Source organism: Triturus cristatus, chromosome 1_2, assembly GCF_964204655.1.
Source record: "Triturus cristatus chromosome 1_2, aTriCri1.1, whole genome shotgun sequence".
NCBI classification, from domain to species: domain Eukaryota; kingdom Metazoa; phylum Chordata; class Amphibia; order Caudata; family Salamandridae; genus Triturus; species Triturus cristatus.
Window position 1 is genome coordinate 1,175,871,055 of NC_140580.1, and position 18,415 is coordinate 1,175,889,469.

At 53.0% G+C, this 18,415-nt stretch overlaps 1 protein-coding gene across 5 annotated transcripts in view; it reads right to left on the minus strand.

Annotated features, from left to right (window-relative positions):
- PHYHD1 (phytanoyl-CoA dioxygenase domain containing 1) overlaps positions 1 to 18,415 on the minus strand; it is a 151,431-nt gene that overhangs the window by 21,114 nt on the left and 111,902 nt on the right. For all 5 annotated transcript variants that reach the window (XM_085614035.1, XM_085614033.1, XM_085614032.1 and 2 more), the window contains exons 10-11: positions 15,049 to 15,165; positions 5,675 to 5,801 (exon numbers count right to left, since the gene is read on the minus strand). In XM_085614035.1, the coding sequence (XP_085470161.1) occupies positions 5,675 to 5,801; positions 15,049 to 15,165 (244 nt within the window). The remainder of the gene's footprint in view (positions 1 to 5,674; positions 5,802 to 15,048; positions 15,166 to 18,415) is intronic.

The window sequence follows — 18,415 nt, forward strand, 5'->3', positions numbered from 1 at the left end:
ACAGAGAATATGTACTGGGAGAGGGCTCTCAGATGGCTGGACGTTACTGTATGAAAGGCCCACACAGAGGGTATGTACTGGGAGAGGGCTCTGAGATGGCTGGACGTTACTGTAAGAAAGGCCCACAGAGGGTATGTACTGAGAGAGGGCTCTCAGATGGCTGGACGTTGCTGTAAGAAAGGCCCACACAGAGGGTATGTACTGGGAGAGGGCTCTCAGGTGGCTGGACGTTACTGTAAGAAAGGCCCACACAGAGGGTATGTACTGGGAGAGGGCTCTCAGATGGCTGGACGTTACTGTATGAAAGGCCCACACAGAGGGTATGTACTGGGAGAGGGCTCTCAGATGGCTGGACATTACTGTAAGAAAGGCCCACAGAGGGTATGTACTGAGAGAGGGCTCTCAGATGGCTGGACGTTACTGTATGAAAGGCCCACACAGAGGGTATGTACTGAGAGAGGGCTCTCAGATGGCTGGACGTTACTGTAAGAAAGGCCCACAGAGGGTATGTACTGGGAGAGGGCTCTCAGATGGCTGGACGTTACTGTAAGAAAGGCCCACAGAGGGTATGTACTGAGAGAGGGCTCTCAGATGGCTGGACGTTACTGTAAGAAAGGCCCACAGAGGGTATGTACTGGGAGAGGGCTCTCAGATGGCTGGACGTTACTGTAAGAAAGGCCCACAGAGGGTATGTACTGCGAGAGGGCTCTCAGATGGCTGGACGTTACTGTAAGAAAGGCCCACAGAGGGTATGTACTGAGAGAGGGCTCTCAGATGGCTGGACGTTACTGTAAGAAAGGCCCACAGAGGGTATGTACTGGGAGAGGGCTCTCAGATGGCTGGACGTTACTGTAAGAAAGGCCCACAGAGGGTATGTACTGGGAGAGGGCTCTCAGATGGCTGGACGTTACTGTAAGAAAGGCCCACAGAGGGTATGTACTGGGAGAGGGCTCTCAGATGGCTGGACGTTACTGTAAGAAAGGCCCACAGAGGGTATGTACTGAGAGAGGGCTCTCAGATGGCTGGACGTTACTGTAAGAAAGGCCCACAGAGGGTATGTACTGGGAGAGGGCTCTCAGATGGCTGGACGTTACTGTAAGAAAGGCCCACAGAGGGTATGTACTGGGAGAGGGCTCTCAGATGGCTGGACGTTACTGTAAGAAAGGCCCACAGAGGGTATGTACTGGGAGAGGGCTCTCAGATGGCTGGACGTTACTGTAAGAAAGGCCCACAGAGGGTATGTACTGGGAGAGGGCTCTCAGATGGCTGGACGTTACTGTAAGAAAGGCCCACACAGAGGGTATGTACTGAGAGATGGCCGGACGCTTCAGAAGGGGATGCGGCAGGGTTGCCTGTTGTCTCCCAGTCTCTTAGTTATTTCCATGGTTCCCCCGGCAAGGAAACTGTGCAGGAACATGACACAATGAGGCACACAAAATGGAGTAACACAGCACAATGTGTTACTTTATGAAGACAACACTTTGGCCCACTTAAAAAACCCAAGGCGCTCAGTAACTTTCCTCCTCACTGAGCAACACAAGCTCGGCAGGGTTTCACGATTAAATATTACTTGGCATAAGTCAAAGTTCTTTCCACTGCGTGGTCTTGAATACATAGACGCTCACCCTCCTCCAGTCCTGGGGATGAAGTGGGAGATTGGGCACTTCCGGTATTTGGGAATGGAATTTACGAATGAGTAACAGACCAATATAAGGTCCATATGGGAAAGTACTGACAGGCTCTTGGACCTGGCCCTTTTAGCAGGGTTATCCCCCAAATTTGTGCCTTCCTACGCCTATTTTTCTGACCTTTTTGTTGGCTTTAGGACTCTGCGCACTGCTAATCAGTGCCAAAGTGCATGTGCTCTCTCCTTTACACATGGTATGATTGGTTTACACCCGTTTGGCATATTTATTTGTAAGTCCCTTATAAAGTGGTATCCCATATACACAGGGCGTGTAAATGACATCCTTCCAGTGGGCCCGAAGCACTGCTTGTGCCACCTAGACGTAGCCTTTCAAACTGGTCTCAGACCTGCTACTGCAGGGCCTGTGTGCGCAGTTTACTGCCACTTCAAATTGGCATTTAAAACTACTTTGTTTTGACACAAAAGAGACACCTGAGATTTAATGTCCTTATTATATATCCCTCATGATTCTACTCAACATTATCTCCGTTGTCGGGCATACACAAAAATGTGACGGATGTCCTCACACACCACCAGGTGTCATGCTTCATCATAGGACAACCCACGCTCTCGAAAAACCCAGTTTTCGTGGAGAAAAGGGGTTTTAGTGCCCCATCGCCACTGTGGTGATGGGGTACTAATTCCCCTTTTCTACACAATTGGTTTTAATACCAAGTGTCATTTCTAGTAAATCTAAAGGTCTGTTTAGGATGCCACATTCTTTTTTTAGTTTATCTAGATCACGGGTCCGTTCTTAGATGGAAGCGCCGCCCTGACTCCAGGCGAAGGCCCAAGCTCTATCAAACCAGGTTTTTTGAGAGTGTGGGGCTACAGTGGTGAGCTTTACAAATGCTGTTTGATTGACTGAGGAGTATGAAGAGCTCACAGTTCTTTTTTCTAAACCTGCGACAAGTAGAGTTATCTAGGCAGGGCAGCCAAGAAAACGCCTTCCATCTGGGGTAGCTAATGCTTCCAACATCCCTTGGTGAGCTTTGGACCTTGGCTTCTTATAATCTAGTTGAACCACCAGCTCTTTCGGTAGAAACACTCTCAGATATTTTGTAGAGATGACATGAAAAAGACTAGTCACGCAAGAGTTAGCTTTAGGAAACTTTGCTATACAATTAGGGAAAAGTTAGGTTTAGGAAACTTTGCTGTTCCCAGGGATTTCTACCCTCGTGAAACTCACTATCAAGTGACACACATTTAAGCCATTCAGTTACGGTGAGTTGTGCTTCCGGTAAGATGGCTGGTTCACTCAGATTCGCCTGGCATCGCCTTCCTGCTAACCGACAGTGTTGGTTCAGTCTCACATCTGCTTATACATGTCTCTCAGTTCACGCTCTTTAGCAGCAAAGCAAACCCTGCTGTGGTGCGACCGCTATTGAAATAAACATCCTCGGACCCTCCAACAGCTGCTCATTTTAGACCAATATCTTTACTTCCTTTTCCACCAAGCCCCTGCAGCTCAGCTGCAACCTTTTGTTGAATCAAATCGGATTTTATGTCAAGACGGGAGGCTAGCAGTATGCATAGCAGGTGTATTCACTCCTTCTGAGCAGAAGGACATTAAAAGCTTCCAAATAGAACCTTAAACATCAGAATGAGAAATCGAACGTCCAGTCCCATATATACCGCACAGCCTCCATCTTCTTCCTCTTGTTTGCTGCTTCTGAGCAGATAAGTATTGTTCCGGATGTTTCTGTATGGTTGGATGGATGACCTATTTGTGTAGATTGTGTTTCATTTAGAGGTTATGATATGTGCTTTAGGATTTCTGAGTGTGGAACCCCATTTATGGGTTTGGGGGGGTTCGAATTCCAGACCTCTTCCAGGCCTGGAATGAGTAGAGACTCTTAGGCCATCTTGGGTTCCGATGACCTTCGAATGTTAGCGGACAGACGCTTTGCCAAGATTCTGGTTCAACGTCTGCTACTGATGTATCTGTCTGACATCAGCATCTCAGGGGTTGACACCGGATGATGCCAGTTTTAGATTCCATGTGGTTTTCATGGTGCCCAGCTGGACTCTTTCAGATGTTCCTCATCTGGTGAGAGGAGCTGTCCCTCAGGACTCTGCCCGGTCACTCTTGCTATTTACTCCACAGTTCTGCCCTTTGGGTCATCTGACTTAACACAAGGAGGGATCAGGAGTGGTAATAAGTCCAGCCTACACGCTCCCAAAGAGACAATGTGATACAAAAGATGTGCAGTTCCTAAGGTAGGGGGGGGGTAGAGCAGGGTAATGTTGGGTTGGGAACGGAGATTGGGGCTTCATCGCCGGGCAGCTCCTCGTTGGGCCGGCACTGCATTCTCCAACGGGCCCCTCGAGCAGGCTCTTTGCCTGGAGGTCTTTTTAGCCGGCCCAATGAGGAGCTGCCCGATCATGAAGCATGACACCCAACTCGGTCCGTGAGGGCCATTGCTCCCGACCAATCAGATCCCCAGATCTGGCTCCTCAGTTCCCAACCCAACCATACCCTGTTGTCCTCACCCCCACCTTCTTCAGGAACTGCATACCTTTTGCACCAAATTGGGACATCTAAACATGCTTTTAGCCTCAACTTCTACATGCATGCAGAAGGTGAACACATGCCCTTCAGTCTTAGAACCCAGTCCAGTCCTCATTGAACAATCCCTGAAAGCCTTAAAATCACTTATCCCACAAAAATATCCTTGTTACAGCACAAATGGCTCTATCCTTCCTCGTTAGGAACCCAAACTTTCTCCCCAACTGCAACTTACAGCGGACAAAAATCAGCTTTACCGCCTTAAACCACAGAGAAGCCACGGACATTCTTATCATTCCCATTACTCTTTTAAATGCTTTTGTTCAATGCAGACTCCACGTTGGCACCGCAGGTGCGTGAGTTTATCACCAAATGCCCTGTTCCAATACTTCATTACCCCGGAGCCACAGCCTTGTGTTGAACCAGTGACCATGGATAGTCTGAACCACAATCTGCAGTGTGTCTTCGGCTGTTACTCGTGCTGGGCTCATCATACTATGTGGATAAAGTGCCTGATTTGGCTAGAGATTTAAATTTCCCGTCTGAGGATTACCGGTCGGCGTCTTCGGGGTATCACTGATTCAAGTGTTTATTAGGGTCAGGATGCCTTCAATACGTTTGAGGATTGGTTTGATTGTTGGCCGACTACCATAAATTGACTTCTTGTTGGAAGGACCTACCAAGGGTGGCGGATCTCTTGCATACCAGTCCAGTATATTGGTGGTTGGCCACAGCTTTAGCCTTGAAAAAGTCCTGTGGTGAAACACGTGTCAACTGCCTCCATGATGAAGACAATTCATGCCATATACAGAATTTTGATGTGAATAAAAGTAAGAATTTCAAAATGATCTGTTCATACATTGACTTTCTTATCAAGGATTCTACAGAAACGGCAGAGTGTGCGCTTCGGTGCTTTGTGGTCAAGTTTTCCAAACTGGACGGTATTATGGACCCCAGATGGCCGTCACCGTGCGAGCACCACTAGAAAGGATCCCCTCTTGTTTTGCTTTTGATAAGGGATTTTTATGGACTACCCTAGACAATTGAGTCGTTGTGCAAGCGTTTAGCATAGCCACCTTGGTCTCACACAATCTGCAATGGCTTCCGCCAAAGAACCACATTTAAATCATCGACTCACAACATGCAGAGAGGAATTTGAGAAACATTTTGCCTCGTTCAGCTGCTGCTGCTTGCCAACATTCCTGCTGAAAATTCTCACATTCGGCTACAAAAGTCTCAGGAGTGGATCATGCGGAAGAGAAGAGGCTAAACTCTGAAACCTCCTTCCTGCCAAAGATGCGTGTCCTTAGAGGAGCTTGTGTCATTCACAGAGCGGCCCACTCTCCTCTTCCCTGGATTCTATAGTGCCAAGAGACGCTTCTAAGGTGGGCGATGCGCTTTGTGAGTACCCTTCACCCTACAACATAAACTGCTCCTAGGCCTCTCTCCTCATCCCATGGCTCCAGCACCTTACTCACCAGTTCTCAGGGCTCCATTTTGTGTCTCGTGCATCCATCACGTGAAAGGAGTAGGAGTGGCGGGATCTGTTGGAGGTGTTCAGCTCACTCTTGTGCACAACCTCCCCGTGGATTAGCACAAGGCCACCTGCCAATGCCAAGAAGGAGAAAGCGCAAGTTAGGGCACATGCATGATCGTTTGCACCTGTGCTAGTGGCATCGGTGCTACACCAATAGGAGGTGCACATATGCTACGGCACAATGGTAGTGTACACAGCACAAGTAAGATGGGTTGCACCTACAGTGGGGCACATGGATAGTGGTGTGCACAAATGTTCCGGTACAAGGCTGGCGAGGGGGGGACATATGCTCCGGTACAATGGTGGTGGATTGCATATATGTTATGGTACAAGGGTGGCGGGGTGCACATATGCTCTGGTACAAGGGTGGCGGGTGCACATATGCTCCGGTACAATGGTGGTGGATTGCATATATGTTCTGGTACAAGGGTGGCAGGGTGCACATATGCTCTGGTACAAGGGTGGCGGGTGCACATATGTTCCTATACAATGGTGGTGGATTGCATATATGTTCTGGTACAAGGGTGGCGGGGTGCACATATGCTCTGGTAAAAGGGTGGCTGGTGCACATATGCTCCGGTACAAGGGTGGTGGGGTGCACTCATGCTCTGGTACAAGGCTGGCGGGGAGCTCATATGCTCCGGTACAAGGATGGTGGGGAGCTCATATGCTCCGGTACAAGGATGGTGGGGAGCTCATATGCTCCGGTACAAGGATGGTGGGGAGCTCATATGCTCCGGTACAAGGATGGTGGGTGCACCTATGCTCCGGTACAAGCCTGGCGGGGAGCTCATATGCTCCGGTACAAGGGTGGTGGGTGCACATATGCTCCGGTACAAGGGTGGCGGGGAGCTCATATGCTCCTGTACACGGGTGGCAGAGTGCAACTATGCTCCGGTACACGGGTGGCGGGGAGCACCTATGCTCCGGTACAAGGCTGGCGGGGAGCACCTATGCTCCGGTACAAGGGTAGTGGGTGCACATATGCTCCAGTACAAGGGAGGCGGATTGCACATATGCTCCGGTACAAGGCTGGCGGGGAGCACCTATGCTCCGGTACAAGGGTGGTGGGTGCACATATGCTCCAGTACAAGGGAGGCGGATTGCACATATGCTCCGGTACAAGGGTGGTGGATTGCACATATGCTCCAGTACACGGGTGGCGGAGTGCACATATGCTCCGGTACAAGGGTGGTAGGGTGCACATATGCTCCAGTACACGGGTGGCAGGGTGCACATATGCTCCGGTACAAGGGTGGAGGGTGCACATATGCTCTGGTACAAGGGTGGTGGGGTGCACTTATGCTCCGGTACAAGGGTGGTGGGGTGCATGCTTGCTTGGGCCTAAAGGGGCTGTAGTTGGAGGTGCTGGGGGAAACAGAATGTGGTATGGGAGAGAACAGAGGAGGTGGTGATGATGGTGGGGGGTCAGGAATTTAAGGGGGAAGAGTCCAGGGTGGTGAGGGGAAAGAGAGGGTTGGACATGAGGTGAGAGGGTGGATAACAGCTCATACAGGAAGCAGAAGCTGTGCGAGAGGAAAGCAGAGGTGCACTGTGCTAATGAGAGAATGTACGCAGGCGTGATACCACGCCTGTCCGTCCGCGCGTAGTGGGAGCTACACCTTTTTATTCTGGGCAGGAACAGCAGGGGCTCTCCCCCTGCCCAGGTCTAGACTTGATATGCAGGGGGAACAGATACAAACAAGAAGCTGCCCTTGGCAAAAGTCTTCTGTGGCTGCCCAAGTGTACTGGAAGGAAGTCAACGTCAAACATGATCTCAGCAGGGTTTCAAAGTTGGAAAATCAACACTTTCCACAGGATGGGAGCATCCCTCGGGCCTCTCAGTACAAGTCAGAGACAGGAATGGCCACTTCTAACGAGTTAAGAGGTTTCCTGGATTGGCTGCAGACATACTCGGCCAGGACTCACTGGCTACTAGGCAACTTGGCCAAACTGCTAGGGCGGTCGACCTCGAATCTGGGGAACTGGGTTCGAGTCTCGGCAATGACGCTGAACATCCTGTGATTCTGGGCAAATCACTTACTCTCCCTGAGCCTAACAAAAAAATGAATGTGTCCTCATGCTATGTAAAGCGCTCTGATACCCGATTCGGGTCAAGTTCGAGCTATTTAAACTCCCCCCCCCCCCCCCAAAAGAAAAGAAATGGTGACATTTTGTTTGAAACATAGGCACCGTGTTGGAGTTTGTTTGCTATGCCCAACATGTCTTTTATTGTGTTCCAGCCTCCCAGAGGTACCATGTTGTCATTCCATGACTTCCCAACCAGCAGGTCCATAGCAGACTCCTGGACAGGTGTGGCTGCAGGCCTAAGTGGCCCTCATAGGATCCAATAAAGGGAGAATCCTCTTCACGAACAGAGATTACACACCTAAGGCTGACAAGTGGTTTGCAAAGTCAAAGCTCGGGGTGGTGCCTGGGGCGGGGTACCAGGTGGAATAAGGTCAGAAGCTTGTATCAGGACACTGGACTTTTCATGAACTTGTGTTCACATACATGCATGCATGCGTCCACAATGGAACATGGGTCAGGTATGTGTTGCTGGAGATGGACAGAGGTTAACCCCTGCATAATTTCAGCTTGAGCCTCTGCCGAGTGAACCAGTATACACATTTCTGTCCAGTTTGACACTTGTGTTTTGGTCTCAACAAACACAATGGTCATGCGAGTGTGCTGAGAGCCGCTGTCCCTAGGTACTGCAGAGAGCTGAGACCCTGAAGGAGGGTCTGTGGACTAAATGATGCACCAAGTGGGCTTTCCACTAAGACTGGACTACTGTCCCCTCACTGGACTGGAGGGTACAGACAGTAGTGGCTGTGTACATTCTTAGAATTAGGAAGGGACTGTTTGCCGAGACCTACAGGGGCAAGTGGCAACTGTTCTCGCCGTGTAAACTGTGTGTTCAGTTCAATACAACCTGTCCTACACTACACCCCTCTGTGCATGTGTAGGGGGGGTTTGCATGTGTGAATATCCTCAGTGTATAGCAGAAGTGTGCAGGAGTACTTGTGCCATGTTCACCTATGGGTCCTTCCAGGCAGGTTATGTGGATTGCAGAGACCCAGCCTTCTGGCAGGTGATGACATCACTGGCAGTAGGAGGACAGGAGGCAATGGAGTCCTTGAAGTGCAATGGCACTCTCTGGGCAGGTCCTGAGAGATGCCACACAGAAGCTACCTGATGCCAGGTGTGAAGGGTGGTTCATCCTTTGAGGGACAGTGCTCTGGATGGCCCTCAGAGGGAGGGTTGCCCAGCCCCACTCTCCTTTCTGACATCACCTGAAGAATAAAGACTGTCTGATTGGCCGGATCCCATACACCAAATGCGGGAATTCTTTGGATGCCTTTGTGAGCAGTGACCTAGATTCAGCAAAGGATGTCTGGAAGGACTGCATAAAGAGGGGCTCCGGAGCAGATGGCACAAAGAGGGGCCCCTCTTTGTGCCCCGGAGCAGACGGCACAAAGAGGGGCCCCGGTGCAGACGGCACAAAGAGTGGGACCGGAGCAGACGGCACAAAGAGGGGCCCCGGAGCAGACGGCACAAAGAGGGGCCCCGGAGCAGACGGCACAAAGAGGGGCCCCGGAGCAGACGGCACAAAGAGGGGCCCCGGAGCAGACGGCACAAAGAGGGGCCCCGGAGCAGACGGCACAAAGAGGGGCCCCGGAGCAGACGGCACAAAGAGGGGCCCCGGAGCAGACGGCACAAAGAGTGGGACCGGAGCAGACGGCACAAAGAGTGGGACCGGAGCAGACGGCACAAAGAGTGGGACCGGAGCAGACGGCACAAAGAGTGGGACCGGAGCAGACGGCACAAAGAGTGGGACCGGAGCAGACGGCACAAAGAGTGGGACCGGAGCAGACGGCACAGAGTGGGACCGGAGCAGACGGCACAAAGTGGGGCCGGAGCAGACGGCACAAAGAGGAGTTGGAGCTTCTGTATAAAGAGTGGCTGGAGCTTCCCCTCCGGACCCAGCATTTCTCATTGTAAGAAGTTGGCCTGGTATATGCTGTCCACTGATTATAGTGGGCACCTTGTATCAGTCCAAACAACCCCTTATGGTGAATGGTTAAAGACAACCTTTATTGAAAGCTATCCTAGTGGTAGCTATGGAGAGCAGCCTTCAGGCTAAGTCTTGAAGGAGTGTAAAGCAGCTTGGTTAACCAGATTATAACCTCTTGAATGACCAAATGAAAGGAGAACCACACAAGGTATATATATAAAATATATGTATTTATTACTAAACACTCTTTACTAACCTCTTTATGAGATTAGAGAACAAGATACACAATATTAAAGCACTAGAACGACAGTAAATAGCACAATACACAGTGGGCTCCAGGGGGAGACCAAACCATATACTAAGAAAGTGGTATAACAACCACGACTTGACTAGACACAGTGCCTAGAGCACTTAGAATCGCTGGGACCCCAAGGAACCACCCGAAGTAGTGGCACAGGGGACCCACGGAGGACGGGTGCAGTGAGAACAGAGACGCGTGCTCCGTACAATTCTATTGGAAAGTCGCGGTTGGAATTTTAAAGATTAAGGACACTTAGGTGAGGACTTTGAGCAAACCCTATGAGACTTAGAAGGTTCCAAGGCCAGCACCCTTGTGAGTACCAGAGTACTCATGTTACCTAACCCAGGGAAGCTGGGTGCATAGGTGTCAAATGGTGTCGGGAATCTTCGTCGTTTCCAATGGAGAGTTGCTGCAAAGTGCTGCTGCCGTGAAGAGGAAAAGTATCCGGTGTGATCCAAGCCTGGATCAGAGATGTGAAGAACCTGAAAGCAGAGGGGACAGAGTCTGGGTCACTTCAGGGTGACCAGGGGCACGATAGACGAATGCCCACCGATGTCAGGTGTTTCAGGTGCGAAGAGGTGAAGCTTGACTCTGCATCCACGGGGACCAGGAGGCATCGACGATGACCAAAGTCTGCAGGGGAGCTGTCCCACGAAGGAAGTCGAGTGCTGGGGGCATCGGTGTCCGGATTGGAGACCAACAAGCCTTGGCAACTGCAATCCACGTGGTTAAAGAAAAGAGGCTTCGGTGTGGCCCAGCAAGGTCCTGGGGACTCCCCAAGCGATGGAGAGTCAGGGCACGCCTGGAGCAACCAGAAAAGCCCACTGAAAGCTAAAGTTGCCTTCACAGGGACCCACAGGTCGACGGACCAGGGATTGCGAAGGGACCTCGAAAGGAATCACAAAACATCAGCCCACGGAACACTCGTGGAGTGTAGGCCGGTAATCTTCAGTGGAATCACTGCTCGGGGTCTGGACTACAAGTAGCCCAAAGCACAGCCTCAGGGATCGCCAAAAAGCATATGCTGCTGCAAATGTGCAGGGTGTACAGGGGTACGGGTTGCATGGTCGCCACGAGGGCTGCGGGTCTCAGGTTTACTGAGAGCACTAGTCAACCTCTGGGAAGCTTGGGAACCCACCTCCTGTGTTGCAAGGAGTCCTTCAGGAGCTGCATAGATGCAAACCAGTCAGATGCGTTTCAGGTGCCTGCCTTGCAGGGGAGTAACCCCGGAATAAAGGTTACGAAAGCTGCAGAGGGGCTCTGCTCAATGCTTGGGCACCCTCTCACTTAAAACCCAGCTGTAGCAGACCTGTTGTGTCATTTTGAATGGTCTCCGGGGGGGGGGGCATAATACATGCTGGAGCCCCCGAGAGGCCTCTGGGGTACCTATGCCCTGGGTATATAGTATACCATATACTAGGGACTTGTAAGGGTACCCCAAATCCAATTTGAAGTGTACCTGAAGTACATGAACGACCAATTTAGGGAGAAAGCAGATAGACTTGGGTCCTGATTAGCAGGATCCCAGTCAAACTAAGTCGAAAACCAGCAAAACACCAGGCAAAAAGTAGGGGTAACCATGCAGTCAGATCCCACCTTCCTACACTCATGACCAACTATGCTCACATCTACAAGACTGTAGGACGACTTCTATGATCTGGGGCTACAGTCTCCGACTGTAAGCTTTACAAAGGGGGTGATGGATCCTCGCCCCAGAAGACTGCAAACTGATACTGGGTATCTGCCACGGAAAAGTCCCTGTAAGTGTTTGCCCAGAGAAGCACCCAGAGAGAGCTGCTGCAGGCCTGCCTGAGATCAGTGAGTGGGGTGCGCTGAAGGCGCCACTCCGAGCTGCTGCAGGCCTGCTTGAGATCAGTGAGTGGGTGCACTGGAGGCACCACTATGAGCTGTCGCAGGCCTGCCTGAGATCAGTGAGGTGGCGTGATGGAGGCGCTACTCCGAGCTGCTGCAGGTTTGCCTGAGATCAGTGAGGGGGTGTCCTTGAGGTGCCACTCTGAGCTGCTGCAGGCCTGCCTGAGATCAGTGAGGGGGTGCGCTGGAGGCACTGCTCCAAGCTGCCGCAGGCCTGCCGGAAATCAGTGAGGGGGTGCACTGGAGGCACCACTATGAGCTGCCGCAGGCCTGCCTGAGATCAGTGAGGGGGTGCGCTGTAGGCGCTGCTCCGAGCTGCTGCCGGCCTGCCTGAGATCAGCGAGGGGGTGCGCTGGAGGTACCGCTCCAAGCTGCCGCAGGCCTGCCAGAAATCAGTGAGTGGGTGCGCTGAAGGCGCCACTCCGAGCTGCTGCAGGCTTGCCTGAGATCAGTGAGGGGGTGCACTGGAGGCACCACTATGAGCTGCCGCAGGCCTGCCTGAGATCAGTGAGGGGGTGCGCTGTAGGCGCTGCTCCGAACTGCTGCTGGCCTGCCTGAGATCAGTGAGGGGGTGCGCTGGAGGTGCCACTCCGAGTAGCTGCAGACTTGCCTGAGATCAGTGAGGGGGTGCACTGGAGGCACCACTATGAGCTGCCGCAGGCCTGCCTGAGATCAGTGAGGGGGTGCGCTGTAGGCGCTGCTCCGAGCTGCTGCCGGCCTGCCTGAGATCAGCAAAGGGGTGCGCTGGAGGCTCCACTCCGAGCTGCTGCAGGCCTGTCTGAGATCAGTGAGGGGGTGCGCTGGAGGTGCCACTCCGAGCTGCTGCAGGCCTGCCGGAGATCAGTGAGGTGGCGTGATGGAGGCACTACTCCGAGCTGCTGCAGGCCTGCCTGAGATCAGTGAGGGGGTGTCCTTGAGGTGCCACTCTGAGCTGCTGCAGTCCTGCCTGAGATCAGTGAGGGGGTGCACTGGAGGTGCCACTCCGAGCTGCTGAAGGCCTGCCTGAGATCAGTGAGGGGGTGTCCTTGAGGCCCCGCTCCGAGCTGCTGCAGGCCTGCCTGAGATCAGTGAGGGGGTGCACTGGAGGCACCACTATGAGCTGCCGCAGGCCTGCCTGAGATCAGTGAGGGGGTGCGCTGTAGGTGCCACTCCGAGCTGCTGCAGGCCTGCCTGAGATCAGTGAGTGGGTGCGCTGAAGGCGCCACTCCGAGCTGCTGCAGGCTTGCCTGAGATCAGTGAGGGGGTGCACTGGAGGCACCACTATGAGCTGTCGCAGGCCTGCCTGAGATCAGTGAGGTGGCGTGATGGAGGCGCTACTCCGAGCTGCTGCAGGCCTGCCTGAGGTCAGTGAGGGGGTGCACTGGAGGCGCCACTCCGAGCTGCTGCAGGCTTGCCTGAGATCAGTGAGGGGGTGCGCTGGAGGTGCCACTCCGAGCTGCTGCAGGCCTGCCTGAGATCAGTGAGGTGGCGTGATGGAGGCGCAACTCCGTGCTGCTGCAGGTTTGCCTGAGATCAGTGAGGGGGTGTCCTTGAGGTGCTACTCTGAGCTGCTGCAGGCCTGCCTGAGATCAGTGAGGGGGTGCGCTGGAGGCACTGCTCCAAGCTGCCGCAGGCCTGCCCGAGATCAGTGAGGGGGTGCGCTGTAGGCGCTGCTCCGAGCTGCTGCCGGCCTGCCTGAGATCAGCGAGGGGGTGCGCTGGAGGTACCGCTCCAAGCTGCCGCAGGCCTGCCAGAAATCAGTGAGTGGGTGCGCTGAAGGCGCCACTCCGAGCTGCTGCAGGCTTGCCTGAGATCAGTGAGGGGGTGCACTGGAGGCACCACTATGAGCTGCCGCAGGCCTGCCTGAGATCAGTGAGGGGGTGCGCTGAAGGCGCTGCTCCGAACTGCTGCTGGCCTGCCTGAGATCAGTGATGGGGTGCGCTGGAGGTGCCACTCCGAGCTGCTGCAGGCCTGCCGGAGATCAGTGAGGGGGTGCGCTGTAGGCGCTGCTCTGAGCTGCTGCAGGCCTGCGAGGGTGTGCGCTGGAGGCACCACTCCGAGCTGCTGCATGCCTGTCGGAAATCAGTGAGGGGGTGCGCTGGAGGCACCACTCCAGAAAGATACTGTATAGAGTTGCTGGGGTGTGAAGGAGCTGTGCCAATGTAAGTGTGTACCCCAAGTGGTAGCACCCATGGAATGAAGGGAAGGAGGCCCAGAGCACCGGGGCCTCCCTCGCATCTGCCCACGTTCCAAACATTGTGCCTCAGAGCATCTTCGTCGTGTACCTGCCAATGCTGCCAACTCCAACGAGGCCCGGCACAAAAGGCTGATTCATTGAGCGAGTGTCCGTGGGAGGAACCCAAGTACATCATGACAAAGTGAGGAGAGCGTGAGCCGAGAAGAAGCTGGGCAGCAGGGGGCCACCATCAACAGAATCCTGTCTGGCATATGTGTCAACCTGCTTGCTCCACTATCAGCTCTCACGAAAGTGCCCAGAAAGGAGGGTGGTGCCAGGAGAGACCCATAAACACTGGTGGGGACTGACCTTCATCTGGGGGCTAGGTAAAGTTGTAACTGGTCAATCGGTAGAGCCGGCTGAACAAGGCAAGGGAAGGACAGACTTCGTTACCATTGATACCACAGATTCACCCGATGGTTAACGACTTGACGGGTGGAGATAAATTAAGCGCCTGCCATGTTCTCGTGAGTCCTGAACCCGTCATCTCCACATGTGGACTATGGAGGGAGTAGAGTGCGTTAGCGAAGGGACTACTCTGCAGATTAGCCTTTTGCACTGTGTAGTGACTGTAATCCACTAAGATCTTTGTGGTGCTGAGTTGTTGGAAGAATAAAATACTTATTTATTAAGATCACGTATTGCCTGGACATTGTAAATGCTGGTGAGTTACTGTGTACTTTGTTGAGTTCCGAGTAACCCTACACAACCACCTTGGGTAAGCCTCGAACTACTCGCCCAAATCTACCATTAAGAATCAAGTGCAGAAGGTGTGTACTTAGTGTTCCATTTGCAAGGCCATAGTAGGTAAAACTCGGAATAGCAGTGGTAAATGCCCCTAACCGCTAGGGCTGTGGCATAGGACCCCCTGTCTGCCCAAGACCCCCAGATGCGGCCGGCCATACATACCCCTTTTGACAGGTGCTGCCACAAAGAGGTCTTCCTCGTACTTCTGCTCTGAGCCCACAAACGTGGTCCTGGGGTGAGAACCCTCCGGGGTGCGAACCATGCGCCGTGTGATCCCACCTGTGGACACAGGAGGCAGAAACATGAGGAGAGAAATGTGGGAGGAGAGGAAACAACTGGAGAAGAGAGGGTGGAAGGAGTGGGAACAACTGGAGAAGAGAGGGTGGAAGGAGTGGGAACAACTGGTGAAGAGAGGGTGGAAGGAGTGGGAACAACTGGTGAAGAGAGGGTGGAAGGAGTGGGAACAACTGGTGAAGAGAGGGTGGAAGGAGTGGGAACAACTGGTGAAGAGAGGGTGGAAGGAGTGGGAACAACTGGTGAAGAGAGGGTGGAAGGAGTGGGAACAACTGGTGAAGAGAGGGTGGAAGGAGTGGGAACAACTGGTGAAGAGAGGGTGGAAGGAGAGGGGACAACTGGAGAAGAGAGGGTGGAAGGAGAGGGGACAACTGGAGAAGAGAGGGTGGGAGGAGAGCAAACAACTGGAGAAAAGAGGGTGGGATGAGAGAAAACAACTGGAGAAGAGAGGGTGGGAGAAGAGGGAACTACTGGAGAAAAGAGGGTGGGATGAGAGAAAACAACTGGTGAAGAGAGGGTGGAAGGAGTGGGAACAACTGGTGAAGAGAGGGTGGAAGGAGAGGGGACAACTGGAGAAGAGAGGGTGGAAGGAGAGGGGACAACTGGTGAAGAGAGGGTGGAAGGAGAGGGGACAACTGGTGAAGAGAGGGTGGAAGGAGAGGGGACAACTGGAGAAGAGAGGGTGGAAGGAGTGGGAACAACTGGTGAAGAGAGGGTGGAAGGAGTGGGAACAACTGGAGAAGAGAGGGTGGAAGGAGTGGGAACAACTGGAGAAGAGAGGGTGGAAGGAGTGGAAACAACTGGAGAAGAGAGGGTGGAAGGAGTGGGAACAACTGGAAAAGAGAGGGTGGGAGAAGAGCAAACAACTGGAGAAAAGAGGGTGGGACGAGAGAAAACAACTGGAGAAGAGACGGTGGAAGGAGAGGGAACAACTGGAGAAGAGAGGGTGAGAGAAGAGGAAACTACTGGAGAAGAGAGGGTGGAAGGAGACGGGACAACTGGAGAAGAGAGGGTGGAAGGAGTGGGAACAACTGGTGAAGAGAAGGTGGAAGGAGTGGGAACAACTGGTGAAGAGAGGGTGGGAGGAGAGCAAACAACTGGAGAAAAGAGGGTGGGATGAGAGAAAACAACTGGAGAAGAGAGGGTGGGAGAAGAGGGAACTACTGGAGAAAAGAGGGTGGGATGAGAGAAAACAACTGGTGAAGAGAGGGTGGAAGGAGTGGGAACAACTGGTGAAGAGAGGGTGGAAGGAGAGGGGACAACTGGAGAAGAGAGGGTGGAAGGAGAGGGGACAACTGGTGAAGAGAGGGTGGAAGGAGAGGGGACAACTGGTGAAGAGAGGGTGGAAGGAGAGGGGACAACTGGTGAAGAGAGGGTGGAAGGAGAGGGGACAACTGGAGAAGAGAGGGTGGAAGGAGTGGGAACAACTGGTGAAGAGAGGGTGGAAGGAGTGGGAACAACTGGAGAAGAGAGGGTGGAAGGAGTGGGAACAACTGGTGAAGAGAGGGTGGAAGGAGAGGGGACAACTGGAGAAGAGAGGGTGGGAGGAGAGCAAACAACTGGAGAAAAGAGGGTGAGAGAAGAGGGAACTACTGGAGAAGAGAGGGTGGAAGGAGAGGGAACTACTGGAGAAGAGAGGGTGGAAGGAGACGGAACAACTGGAGAAGAGAGGGTGGAAGGAGACGGGAACTACTGGAGAAGAGAGGGTGGAAGGAGAGGGAACAACTGGAGAAGAGAGGGTGGAAGGAGAGGGAACAACTGGAGAAGAGAGGGTGGAAGGAGGGAAATAACAGACCTCTATGAACAATGAACAAATGTGTTCGAACATCTACATGTTTAAAGAAACCCTTAAAAACAGTAACATAGAAATATTTGCCGGACAGTTACAAGGTAACAATTTTGAAATTAAAAAGGCCAGAAATTGTGTTTAAACATGTATTTTTAAAGACCAAAATAAATTTCAGGATTTAATGAAAATAACTCGGAGGAGAGCCATGTTACGGACAGTGCGGTGGAGCCATTGTAGCAAGTAGTACAAAGGATCAATGTTAGGGCACAGTAAAACAGAGCTGCATTGGGGGGGCAGTACAAGGAGCCGCCGTGTAAAAGAGCAGTACACGCAGCCATGTCGAGGATCAGTGCAAAGGGGCCATGTTAGAGTACAGAACAGAGCCGTGCCAGGGTGCATGGCGGCAGAGCCGTGCCAGGGTGCACGGCAGCAGAGCCGTGCCAGGGGCGGCAAACGACAGAGCCATGTTGGGGCGCCAAACGGCAGAGCCATGTTGGGGCGCCAAACGGCAGAGCCATGTTGGGGCGCCAAACGGCAGAGCCATGTTAGGGCGCCATACAGCAGAGCCATGTTAGGACGCCATACAGCAGAGCGATGGTAGAGCCAGTATCACAGAGCCATGTTAGGGCCAGTATCAGAGAGCCATGTTAGGGCACAGTACAACTAGGGTGACCAACCGTCCGTAAATTTCACGGACAGTCCGAAATTTCGGCCGTCTGTCCGTTGTCCGTGAAGGATTCTTTAACGGACGCCATTTGTCCGTAATTTTAACCGGGCACCGGTCGCCCCACCCTAAAGCCGGCACAGCTTCCACCCACCTCCCTTTTGACTCCGATGCTGTTGCGGTCGGGTGTAACAGACTCGATGCAGTACCAAAGCTCAGATACCCGGCAGCATTGGAGAGGCGCAGCGGGATGGCTACCCTCACACCTTCCGCCCTTGAGGAGCTGTTAAGAGGTGCTTGAAGGTGACTGAGAGGGAGGGGCTGCAGCTTGCAGGGGCATCTATTCAGATGCAAACAGCCCGGAATGCGTCATGTCTCTGCAATTTAGAGGGGCCCGCGAGGCTGTCTCAGCTGGGCTGAAACACATGGGGGGAGGGGGGGGCTGAAGCCCGGTGAAAGGTAGGGTAGTTGGACAAAAGGATGAAAAGATGAGTGAAGGAGTGAAAGGATAAATAGATGAGAGAAAGGATGGATGAGTGATAGGGTCGGTGGATGGATTCATGAGTGGATGAGTAGATGGATGGGTGGGTGGGTGGGTGGATGGATGGATGGATGGAAGGAAGGATGGCTAAGTGAAAGGGTCGATGGAGAGAGAAAGGGAGGATGGATGGATGACTGAAAGGGTGGATGGGTGGAAGGATGAGTGACTGGGTGGAAGGATGAGTAAGTGAAAGGATGGCTGGATGGGTGAAAGGGTAAATGGCTGGATGGATGAGTGAATG